The sequence below is a fragment of the Anas platyrhynchos genome, chromosome 10 (assembly GCF_047663525.1).
Source record: "Anas platyrhynchos isolate ZD024472 breed Pekin duck chromosome 10, IASCAAS_PekinDuck_T2T, whole genome shotgun sequence".
In the NCBI taxonomy this organism is placed as follows: domain Eukaryota; kingdom Metazoa; phylum Chordata; class Aves; order Anseriformes; family Anatidae; genus Anas; species Anas platyrhynchos.
The window spans coordinates 23,191,408-23,203,476 of NC_092596.1; the positions used below are offsets into that span (position 1 = coordinate 23,191,408).

A 12,069-nucleotide genomic window follows, 5' to 3' on the forward strand; every position below is an offset into this window, starting at 1 on the left:
TTGGAGGGGAAATAAGCTCGAATCTTTATGATATGCCTACATATTATGTGTATGTATGCCTATGGGATTGAACAGGCATGGTTACAGGCGTGGATGCAATCTTATTCGGGAACCGCAGCCAGAACAAAGCGCCTGGCTCCCAGAGAACTTTTTTGTCTCAAGAATTCAGTTCAGTTCAGTTGTGACAGAAAACAGACTGCTTGCAACATCCCTCTCCAAAGAGGAAATAATCACCAAACCAACATTTGTACTGCTTCAGCTTCAGTTGTCCACCCCGTTAAAGAACTTGTATAAAACTCAGATGTGTGTTAGGCGTTCAGCTTATACATCACCAGAGAGCTCTACTTTGCTTAAACTGGAAAGTATTTTTCTTGCACAGTCTAAGCTTTCATTAACCGTTTTTATAGCAAAGAAATTTGATTCTTGCAGGCATAAATATAAGTGCTGTCTGTCATGATTTGTTTTCGTATTAGGGTATTTTATCTGTGTTTGCCATCTGAGTGTTTGTGCAGATGTATAGGCTTCTCCTGGTGTGTTAGGGGATCCGTTCACGTAGGTTTCTCTTATCTGTTAAATGGAAATCTCTAAAGGGAAGTCTTTCTATTGAACTTCATCCAACTATCACTATTACTTTAACTTAAAAATCAGAATATTGAAAGTACCTTGGGTAGTTTTCCTTCTGGTTACAATTCTTATTTTATCTCTGGAAATAATTTCTCTTTTTAAGGAGATTTCCATCAGCAGTTCCTCCTTTGGAGACTCCGGGATCAGAATGAGTCTCTGCTTCTGCCATGTCTGTTCCTCTGTGCTTCTGCACTTTCTCCCTGCCTCTCATTACTAAAAATTAACCTTTGTCTGACACGAAAGGGACAATGTAGAGGCTGCTTATGGATGAAATTGGTAGCGCAATTTGCATAGGGTCTGTGGTGTTTTGGCAGCAGTGACAGGATAGCAAAATTAATATGGATCTTGTGGTTGAAAGAGAAATGGGTATTTGCCTAGAACTGGTTCATATTTAACTATTACATTAGTATTTTTCCTGCACTGTGAAACAATTCGGGTTATATCATGGAAATTAAAAAATAAATAACTATTTCCATATATTAGTAAAGTTACTTCTGTGCATACCTCTACTTTTATCCTTTTAGGCTGGTTCTGAAGTTACTGTACAATTAGCAGTTAGGTTGGTGGGTTGCTAATCAGCTGGATTTAGATTTACTGCACAAACTCAATTTCTGTAGAAGTTGTATTTCTGCAAGTACTCCTGCATCAACCCTCTCCATAAGGGGAGAATCAGACCACATGTTTTTGGAATATGCTTTGTTATTGATGATCAGCAGTGACGGGCTGGACGTCAGCATTGGCACAGACAAAGGTCTGTGCTGCTTGGCTGGTGGCTGTTTGGTGACTTCACAAACAGAATGTCTTGTTGGTTTTGATGTTTTTCCATGTATTGGTATTAAGAAACACAAAAGTGTTGTTTGGAAATCTTTCTTTCATAGCCTGAAATTCATTTTTGTAACCATTGGTTTCTAGAAGAATACAGTCCTCCTTGGTGTAGCTTTCTGCTGCTGACAGGGCAGCACAGTGAACGCAGCAAGGCTGGCCTTGCAGGCTGTTTTTTGCAGGTTTTGCTGTAGCGCTGTGTTTGGGACTCCCGTTGTCTCTTCCAGTCAGAAAACGAAAAGATTGGTCACAGAGAAGCTCAGAAATGTGATTATTCGTGGATGATAAACCTGGGTTTCAATATTGCGTAGGGTTTGTCGGAGGCTTTTTTTTGCAAGCTACACAAAGCAGATCAGAAAGAAGGATGGTTGCCCTCTGTAGCTGATTACCAGAAGTATTTTAACCCGGGTATGAGCATGTTCACACGCGTATAGCTGTACTCAGTGAAAGCAGCACCCCCAAAATTCTGGCCCAGAAACTTCGTTGCATGATGGCCGTGCCCAAGAAATGGGGCTGTACGGAGATGGACGCGGGTGGCAGCGAGTTCTCAGCGAGCCCTGGAAGCATGAAATGTGGTGGCCGTGTTGTGAGGCTGTGGTGCTTGTTCCAAAAGGCAAAATACAGCGATGTGGAATCATCACCCTTAATACTGGGGGAAAATTTCCGAACCTGATGTTTGTACCAATATTCTGGTTTCAATTTTGGCTTGAAAAAATGGAGCGAGTCAAGGGTTTATGGAGAGAGGAGGGATTAAAGCAGCTGCAGTTAGGTGACTTTGTCCACACTGACGTGTTTTCGTTTTTTCTATAGTTGTGACTTAACTTTGAAACTCGTGATGTTTGTTTTCTGTATTTATTTTTTCCATGGCAGGGCTGTTGTGGGTTTTGTTTTATCCGCCCTATGCCAGCGTTCCTGTAAGGGTTTTTACATTTGCGTTGTTACCTCTCCTAGCATGGATTGCAATTAAAGAATCACTGATTTATGCTGTATTTGCCTCCCCTATACCTCCTGCGATGCTGCTGCTGTAAGTCAGGGCTTTCCCCAGCCTGTCCCCACGGTGGGAGCTGGCCATGCTGCTGCAGGGCCAGGTGGCGTACACCAAATGCTGCGGCAGAAAAAGCCAGTTCCTGCCCGAGCCAGCGGGCTGCCTTCCCCAGCAGCCCCTTGCAGGACTTCCCCTGAGAAGCAGGCCTGGAAAAAAATTTGCTTCATTTCTTAAAAACAAGACTTTTAATGTCAAAATACAGTTTTGAAACGTTTTAGTAAGTAGGGAGGGGAAGGGGGTAGACTTGGCAACTGTTATGCCCAGTATGGCCCGAAGTACAGCAGCTAATTAGATAGGTTGCTAAAAGATTTTAGGGCTATTTGGCTAATTCTGTGTGGGATTCAGTAGGATTTTTTTTAAATGGTTTTAAGCTTTGAGTACAGTAATGTAATTGTATTAAAAAGGAAACTTTACAGGGCTTTTCATCATGTACATGCAATTCCCTATTTAGATATTATGCCCGTTAATCTTCTACCAAAATGGTGAGACCTGGAAGCTGGATTTCTGTATTTTGTATGGTTTTGTTTTTTATTTGGTGGGGAAGGCAGCGGTACTTGCAGTTCCTTTGAAGGCAGTGATGATTCACCACATGTAGGAAGGAAAAGCTCTCAGTCGGAGCTTTGTGTGTGCTACACGTTGCTGGTACCCGAAGCGTTTTCGCAGGGAGGATCAGATGCATTGAATACTTCCTACTTTTGTTCCAAGGTGCTCTTGCTTTGCTAAAGATGACAGCCCTTACAGCACAACTAGAAGTCTGTATTTCTGCGAAACAGTCAATCGAAGCATTTCATGAACAGTGTTTGTATTTTTTAGTTATCCATTGGAGACTGAGAAATGGGGAAATGGATGCACACAAAAGTGAAGTGGCTTTTACGTGCTCTGAGGCTGAACTGCCTGCAAGTCTAGGAATCGATTGGAAAACACAGGTGCTGAGCACCAAGTGAAAGGCTTTGTGAGTTAGGTGCCAGGCTGTTGTTAGACCTTGTTGGAAATCCCATGGAGGAAAACCTAAAATGGGCAGGGGTAAATTTCCAGCAGGATCACCTGGGAGCATTGCACACGCAAGGTGTTGTGATTACTGGGAATACTTTGAAATGCAAGTGTGCCGTTTTGATTCACACGATTTTTTGTGTGATTAAAAATCTTCAAAGCCAAGTGAAGTTGTCCAAAGGCAGGTGCTCTCTTACTCTGTATTTACATGATTTAAGCCCTGCAAAGCACAGCAGAATTACCAGCTTGCCAAGTGGCTGCGACTCTGCGCTGGCTACCCACTGAGGGGGAAAGAGATGTAACACTTTTTAAAAGTTAGGTTTTAAGCTGGCATACTTAAGCAATGTATAAAAATAATTGCATAGGCAGTCCTGAAGGTACCATTGTACAGCATTTATCACAACGGGATCTCTGGATCCTCCTGCTAGAGGTGAGGAAAAAAGTTAAGGATTTCATTTCTGTTCTGCTAGGGGAGGCAGTTTCCATTTAACAGTTCCTGTACAGTATGAGATATAGGCTGAACAGTAGGTAGACAGTAAATTAATTTAGTGTATTTTGCCTCTGTAGTACTGCTGATTATGTATTTTTACATGTAAAGCAAATATTGACTGAGGATAAGGTCACAGCGGCAGCCTGATGATTTTTGCAAACCTGTACATCTTCCATGCAACTTTTTTTTTTTTTTCTCTAGTTGTGACATTTTAGTTACATTGAGGGATTAAAAATGGGCCAAATTCCAGAGCATAAAGTGAGAAACAAAAACACTTCCTGTAAATCTGGATCAGTTCACTTTTCTTCCCTATTTCTCTGTCTGCTTGTGTGTAAATGCGTCAGTCTTACAAGTGTGCAGAAGTTACCAGTGAATAACCCTTTGAAATTCTGCTTCTTGACATAGTGATTTTTTCTAACATCTTCCATACTTTATTTATTTTTTTTGTGGGCAGGCAATGATATGATGATACAATAAAGAAAATGGGTCCAGTTGTTCAAGCTGCTACTAAACCAAAGGCACTGTGCTATTAAACTAAAGGGCTGAAAGGCGTGAGAGCTTCGTGTGGTTCCTGGGAAGCCCTGCCTAGTGCAATGTGCAGGAGGCAAGATAAGGGGCTTCTTCAGGGAGCCTCCTATTGCAAGTACTCAACAAAACCACCAATGTAGCAGCATTAGATCTTTAAGTACCATTGGGAGGGAAAAAAACAACTCATAAAACTTTGAAATCAAAAGTGGAAGTGGTATGAATTAGGATAGGTACAATCAAGCACCAAAAGTGATCTCAAACTACGTGTCAGATCAAAGATTAGAATTAGGATCTTCCTGTGGTTTGCAGCTACGATGAGCTGCATTCAGTGGTGTGTCCCAGCAGAGTTTTTATTTACATATTTATTTATTTTATTTACATATTTATTTTCTCCTCTCCTTGTCTAGTGGAAAGACTCATAGTTATCACCAGGGAACCTGCGCACAGTGCTGGTTTCTACCTGATGGTTTTGTTCATTTAGATTTCAGGCTGTTTTTGTAAAGAGTCCTAGGTATAGCAATAGGATAGAATTTGTTGTTGTAGTTTTTTCTTGTGCCTGCTACTCTTCAGCTTTTTCCATTGATGCTGCATATTTCTTGTTCTTAAATTACGTTGTGATTAAAATGAAATGGTATTGCTGCTGCTGCTAATAATAATGAGAGGGGTTTTGTAGGGAACCTGTAGAAGACCATTGACCCTTACATATGATCTGGGATCCGTTACAATGAAAAATATTTTCATTACAAGAAAAAAGAAAAGGCATTTAGAATAACCTTTAATTGTTGTCATCCAAAAATGATAAGGAAATTATATATTACTAATACCAAGTTTTCCAAAGCCACAGAGAATAAGTATTTCTGTTGTCTGCTTGTGTTTTGAATGCTTGGAATGACTTCTGGTCATTCAAACACTTTATTTTGATTTAATATTTTTTAGTACAGCAGATGTAGTGTGTGTTGTGGTAGGCATTGAAAGCATCCATCAGGAGGGGGCTCACTTTTTGGAAGACCGTGGCTGCTTTTGTGATAAAGTGGCAGAGATTCAGATTTATAGAAGTTGTTACCAAATGTTATATTAACGTAACACTTGTTTACTTTGAGTTCTGGACAAAATCCATGTCTTAGCTTTCTTTTTGTTTTTCCCTTCCAGTAAATATAATTTCTGCCAGGCAATTAACTGGATGTGGACGCTTCAGCCACTTGTTCCCAACATCCACCTACCAACAGATGAAGATGCACAAGAGGATTTTGGGGCATCTATCATCTGTTTACTGCATAGCCTTTGATCGCAGTGGGAGAAGGATTTTTACAGTAAGTTTAAAAATGTTACTTTTGAGTCCCTCAACAGCGTCTTAGTTGCTGCTTGAGATGCAGATACAGCCTTCAGAAACTGAAGGGAATCAAAATTTTGTGACATTATGGACACAGAACGTGTATATTATTTTATCTAATCTTTGGAAATTTTTGTGGCTTTAGGGGTCAGATGATTGCTTGGTCAAAATCTGGGCTACAGACGATGGGCGCCTGCTCTCAACGTTGCGAGGACACTCGGCTGAAATTTCTGACATGGCTGTTAACTACGAAAACACGCTGCTTGCTGCAGGCAGTTGTGATAAAATTGTCAGAGTATGGTGTCTTCGAACCTGTGCCCCGGTCGCAGTGCTGCAGGGCCATTCAGCTTCCATTACTTCCATACAGGTAAGGAATAATGTTTATTTTCATAAACTGTTAAATTAAAATGGTACTAATGAATGTGGATTAGGAACCGGGGATAAAACTTCTCTTTTTGTCTGTGTTTGGCAGTGTAGATTTGCCCCAGCTTGAGGGCAAATCAAGATTTGCTCTCAATTGAGAGCATCAGATGAACTAGCTGAGGCAGAGAGAAATCTGTGGTGGCAGTCCTTACGCAGCAACTGAACCAACATTCCAGCATTCCTGGAGAGTATTTGCTTTTCGGAGGAATTACTGTCAGCAAAAAATCTTTATTCCACATTACTTGTTTGCTCGTTTTTTTAGCCTGTACCTCAAGGGGCTGTGCTCACTGGTGTAGCATCCAGCAGCCACAGCACAGGTGAGGGTTTGTAGATAACCTCCACTTGTGCCCTTGCGGTTTCAGTTGTGCCAGTAAACAACAGTGGAGCTGCAAAAAAAACGACTGAACTTCCTGCACCCAATTCTGTAGAGATGACACAGTCAGTAATGGCTGGTAATTGGCAGTTTATTTACTTTAAAAATAAAATAAAATTGGCTAGACAGAAACCTCCAATAAAGGAAAATTCCAGGATAGAAGTAGACAGTCCCCGCAATTTGGCAGGTTATGCACATCAAGGAGGGATTGAGTGAGGACATTTAGCTCAGAATACCTTTCTGCTGGAACTTTGCTGCCTTTGATTCATCATAATCTTCTCCTACACGCCAGTAGTTCTGGGGATCTCATTTCTCCCCCTCTTGCCTGTACTTTTCACTTTTCTCTGATTTTTAACTCTGTTGCAAGTTGCTTACTTTAAGGTGATTTTTTGGAGATATTTTATAATTTGGATTTGTGTTTTATGTATTTACTTAAATTAAAAAAATGTTTACATATGCATACATCCCTCACAAGGCTTTTGGAAAACTCTGGTTATTTAGAAAATAGTAATTATTATTTATGGCTTTTTGAGGAAACAATGATTGATTCCTTTATCAAATACCAGGCAGATAGAGGATTAAAGAGGTATTCTCTCATCTTCTTGCCCCATTCAGAGTGTCTAAGCTTGTTTCATGTCTCCAGTTTAAGTTTTGTGTGGTAAAAACAGACTTGCTAGCCAAAAAGTGGGTATTTTCCATTTCCTTGTCATTGTTTTTGTGCAAGTTCAGATTCTGTGATTGTTCCTAATACTGCTCTCTGTACTCCTGGGGAGAAAGCGAAGGTGCTAATGAAAAAAATTCTTGTCAATGTCCGTTTGCAAGATTGTAGCATGTAAGGGGAGAATAAAATTATCTGATTGAACTTAAAACTTTATTTTTAGTTCTCTCCAGCAAGAAAAGGCACAACACGATACCTCACTTCTACTGGTGCTGACGGAACAATCTGTTTCTGGCAGTGGCATGCTAACACCATGAAGTTTAAGTAAGCCTGTTCAGATAATTATAATTATTTTAAAAGAAAGACAAGTTTATTCCGAATTTTAGAGCGGAGAGGAATGCTGGGATAATTAAGGGACTGTTTCTTCTCAATGAACAAGTTTCTTGGGGATATGTTCTGCCATAGACTTGCTGCTGGACCACTGTGGTGTGACTGCAGAGAGCGCTTTCTTATGTGTGTTGCAGAGCCTGTGGCATTACGATCCGGAGGGGAAGCTGCTATTTGGGGTTGTTGTGCTTTGGTAGGCAGTGCTGTGGAAGAACTTAATGCTTTCATGTTTAGGACCAAGTCCTTGTCTAAAATGTACAAGCAAAGTTATTTCCTTGTTTTTAATCCAACGAACACGCATCTATGGATGTCATCAAACCCACACTTAATAGGAAGTAAATGGTATTAGAGTAAAGGATTGTCAGGTTCTGCTTTAAATAGATTTAAGTTGGTGAGTATCATGATAAATAAATTATTTTTTTAATTTAGAAAATGATGGTTTTCTTACTAAACAAAGGAAAAATAAGCTGTAGCAAAATTAGGTATGAATTCTGAAATAAAGGGTTTTATGGTGGACATACTAACCTGACCTGTTAAGTTGTAGTGAAGGACTAAAGCAATGAAAAATAAAAATATTGTCTTGTTGCATGTAGGGATCGCCCTGTAAAATTTGCAGAGAGGTCCAGGCCTGGTGTTCAAATCTCTTGTTCTTCTTTCAGTTCAGGTATGTATGCATTAGTAGGTAGCTGAAAGCATTCTGTGAACTGTAAGTCCTTTGGTAGCAGGGCTTCTTTTTACTACTATTAAATGCAAGTGGTATCAAACCTTTTTTTTTCAGTTAATCACAGCACTGCCAAATTGTGATTGTTGGAAACTTTCCATGCTGTCTGCCTCAAGCTGCCCTCTCGTTCCTTCCTTCTTTCCTTCCGAGCTAACGTGGCTCAGCCACTTAAGAGGAAGACAGCTTTTAGCCCGTAAAGTTCTGCAATGGAAAGTTCTTATAATCTGGCAGACAGGTGGCCTCTGTTCAGAGATTACACTTTTGCCAATCCCAGATTTGGCTGTATGGTAGGAGAATCAGTTCTCCTTAATTAGAGACTTCTTTGGCCTTCAGTACTTCCCAGTATTTCTCTTGGGACACTTTTGTCTTCTGTCTTTTGCTCTGGCTACCCAGGCTGCACATGCTGCTTCGTAGCAGAACAATAGGGCCTGTACCAGGCTGGGAGCACAGGAGTGAGACTGGGTTAGTGAGCAGCTATTCACTAATCTACTTAGTACTTCATGCTGAACAATGAAGTATAAAATCATCTACTGAATGATCTGTAAGTGACCAGGTCCCTGTGGTCCATTGTATGTGTTTGGAAATACCAGCTTGACTGGCATCCTTTTTTGCAGCACTGAATTCTCAACAACAGTGTTTTTTTACAAGCAAAATTATGTAATTTCTCATTAATTTTTGTTATCTAAAATTGAGTGCTATTCTAGAACCCTGTGACCCTTTTCTATGTTCCTTTCTTAAAACCATGGATCCTAAATAGCTAAAACTATTTCAATGCCATAAACTACCCACTACAATATTGCACAAAAAAAGAATACTAAATGGAATAAAAAGCTCCCGATTCAGCAATAATTTCTCATACACTTCAAATAGATACGTTTACATATTTTGTTTGGTATTGACCAGTGAGGATATTAAATTATTCCCCTTCTGTTTTCCTACATAGGCTGAATGAGAGCACTGTGGTACTTTCTGACAGAAAGCAGAACAGTTTGTTGGGGGGATGGTGTAACTAGCATTTGTAAACCTTTGTGATAGAGCTGAAAATGTTGTATGCTTTATTGTTATGTTAAAGTTGATATGGTCTTAGAAAGTACAGATTAAAGCAGAAGTTGTCAAAGTTAACTTCTTTTTTCAGGACATCTGCTTTTATTACATTGAAACTTTCAGTTTAAAACCACAGTATGTGTCTTTGACAATAAAGCAGTAATAAAAATTAGTTGTTACTTGGTTGGCTTTTTTTCTCACAGAAAACATTGTCTTTCTTAGGTGGCATGTTCATTGCAACAGGTAGTACTGACCACGTGATAAGAATTTATTATTTGGGCTCGGAATCTCCAGAGAAAATGGCCGAGTTAGAATCTCACACGGTAAGAAACAAACCAGAAAGCACTTCTTTTCCCCCCTGCTTTACCTTATTTCAGGGACCTAGGTTTTGTATACCCTATTCAACTTGTATTTTTTTATGTCCCTAGAGTTTGGTTGGCTCTCAACACTGCAGTTTTTTAATACCTTGAGATTTATACTTATTTTTAAATTCCTCTGAGGCAGGAGATGCATGCAAAACATTTTATGTGTATTATTCTCTCAGGAAAACCTATATTCTTCCAGGAAACTGAGGGACTGGGTGTTTTCCTGTATTCTGGAAGAAAGTCTGCGAGGGAATGGGGGGATTAAAGTAGTTTTCATGCAAAATGTCATTTTTCCAATTACATTGACTCTTGATTATTTAATTATAGTTGTGACATAAATCCATGTAACAAAACAAAACATAACAAACAAAAAAAAAAAACACACACACACAAAAAAAAAAAGCAATTCTGGTTTTAGAGTGTACGGTCAAACTTTGGGTCATGACAGTAATTCCACTTAGAAAGTGAAGAAAACTTGAGAGCATTCTTTCTGAGGCAATGTGGAAGGATTCTCATTAAAATTGAAAAATATATTAAATATCTTTGTAATGTCCTTTAGTTTCAGAGTTCTGAGTCTTGATGGTTTCTATTAAAACCATTGAATGTCTCAATTTTATTGAAAGCTGATAAAGAAGAGCCACTAACGTAGTGTCAAGCCTTTCTTCATTTCTTATTTGTTACTGACAGCAGGTGATAATGGTGTTATTTATTATGTGCGTGGTTAACAATATATCAGAAAGGCCAGCTTATAGCAACACTGATAAGGCTCTCACTGATGAGGAGTTTGGAGCATTTATCTTTGAACCTTAATAGCCCAGCTGTCCACTTTAACAGTATTTTATGGATTAGGGCTGAGACCTAAACTGATTCATTGAACTTCAGTGGGAGCCATGAGTCTCTCATTTAAATCTCAGCTAGAGCTTCAAGTCAGGAAATCTAGCAAATGTTTTGCTTGCAAAAAGAACTTATTTTCCGTATTCAGCAGTTCAGCTTTGGAATGAACTGAAATTCCTTTAATTTTTGAAAGTCTACTCAGTACTGCAGACTGCTGTCAGCCTGCCCCTGAAAAAATCCTGAGCTGGACGCTTGGCTATCAGCAGCTGGAAACATCAGTGGGAGTAAAGAATAGCAAGTGCGTGTAGCCAGCACAAGTATTTAGCAAAATAAAAAGGCAAATCCACGTCTAAAGCTCAGTATTTGTTTCTCAACAGTTAAAAAAAAAGGTCAAATAAAGCCAAAATTTGCTTTTTATTTTTATTTTTTTGGACAACGTGTTTTGAAGTGCTTTAATGTTATGTCTAAAAATTGCAAACCTCCTGGGATCATTTATTTGGTTAAGTTCTTTCTCCATCATGTCGAGTGCTGTGCCTACAAGGCTTTGGGAGCTCTGAAAGTATTCTTATTCCTGTTAACAGGGGAGTGTAAAAAAGGTGAAGCGTTCCCAGGCAGAGCTTACCCCAGGTTTTCTGTGGTCCCGTGGCACTGTGCAGGAAGACTGCTCAGGCAAGAGCAGAGCTGCTGCAGCTTCCTCCTCCTGAACAGTGTCAGGGAGGCCGAGTCAGAAATCATTTGCATCTCTGAGCTGCTTCTGGAGTGACGTGAATTGGTTGCCTCTCTGAAGTTGTCTGTTCCAACGTCTAACACGATATGCCTGCTTGGGGAAATTTTAACTTGAAACGTGACTTTTCTGCTCTTGAATTTATAAGACCGTATGTTATAGGAGATGTATAGAAGATGCAAATTGCTAAATAGAAGCTCATCATGAAGGTCTTTTTGGATGAGTGTTCTATCTTACAGAGCACTTACTGCTATTTTTCCCCCCTTGTTTAGGACAAAGTAGTTGCAGTCCAGTTCTGTAACAATGGCGACAGGTGAGTGGCTGTCCTGGCATTTTTCCGTGAGAAGTCCGGTATTTAATTGTCAAAATCACTTTTCAGAGAAAACTTGGTGCAACAGGAAGACTGCAAACAGGCTGTGATTAATCTTAGATGAATTGTTTATAACATATTGGAAGATGTGTGCTATATCTACAAACTTAGTCTTGCTGAGTTCTGCTGTAGCAACAAAAGCCCTCTCTGACTGTGCTTTTGCTTTGCTTTTTTTTTAACTGAGCAAATTGGAAACCATATTTTGCATCTTTTTTCTGTAAGAGCGTCTTCTTACAGCTAGCCTTGTTAAGTAGAGAATGGGTTACTTCTGAAGTATAAATATAAAATAAAAAGAGTTGTGAGTGAAAGTCAGAACTGTTGCATACACACAGATCAGTTAG

General features: G+C 39.6%; 1 protein-coding gene across 2 annotated transcripts in view; it reads left to right on the forward strand.

The window, feature by feature from the left end:
- BRWD3 (bromodomain and WD repeat domain containing 3) overlaps window positions 1–12,069 on the forward strand; it is a 51,843-nt gene that overhangs the window by 10,463 nt on the left and 29,311 nt on the right. For both annotated transcript variants that reach the window (XM_038184198.2, XM_038184199.2), the window contains exons 7-12: window positions 5,649–5,809; window positions 5,975–6,196; window positions 7,507–7,607; window positions 8,264–8,334; window positions 9,658–9,758; window positions 11,631–11,671. In XM_038184198.2, coding sequence (XP_038040126.1) covers window positions 5,649–5,809; window positions 5,975–6,196; window positions 7,507–7,607; window positions 8,264–8,334; window positions 9,658–9,758; window positions 11,631–11,671 — 697 coding nt within the window. The remainder of the gene's footprint in view (window positions 1–5,648; window positions 5,810–5,974; window positions 6,197–7,506; window positions 7,608–8,263; window positions 8,335–9,657; window positions 9,759–11,630; window positions 11,672–12,069) is intronic.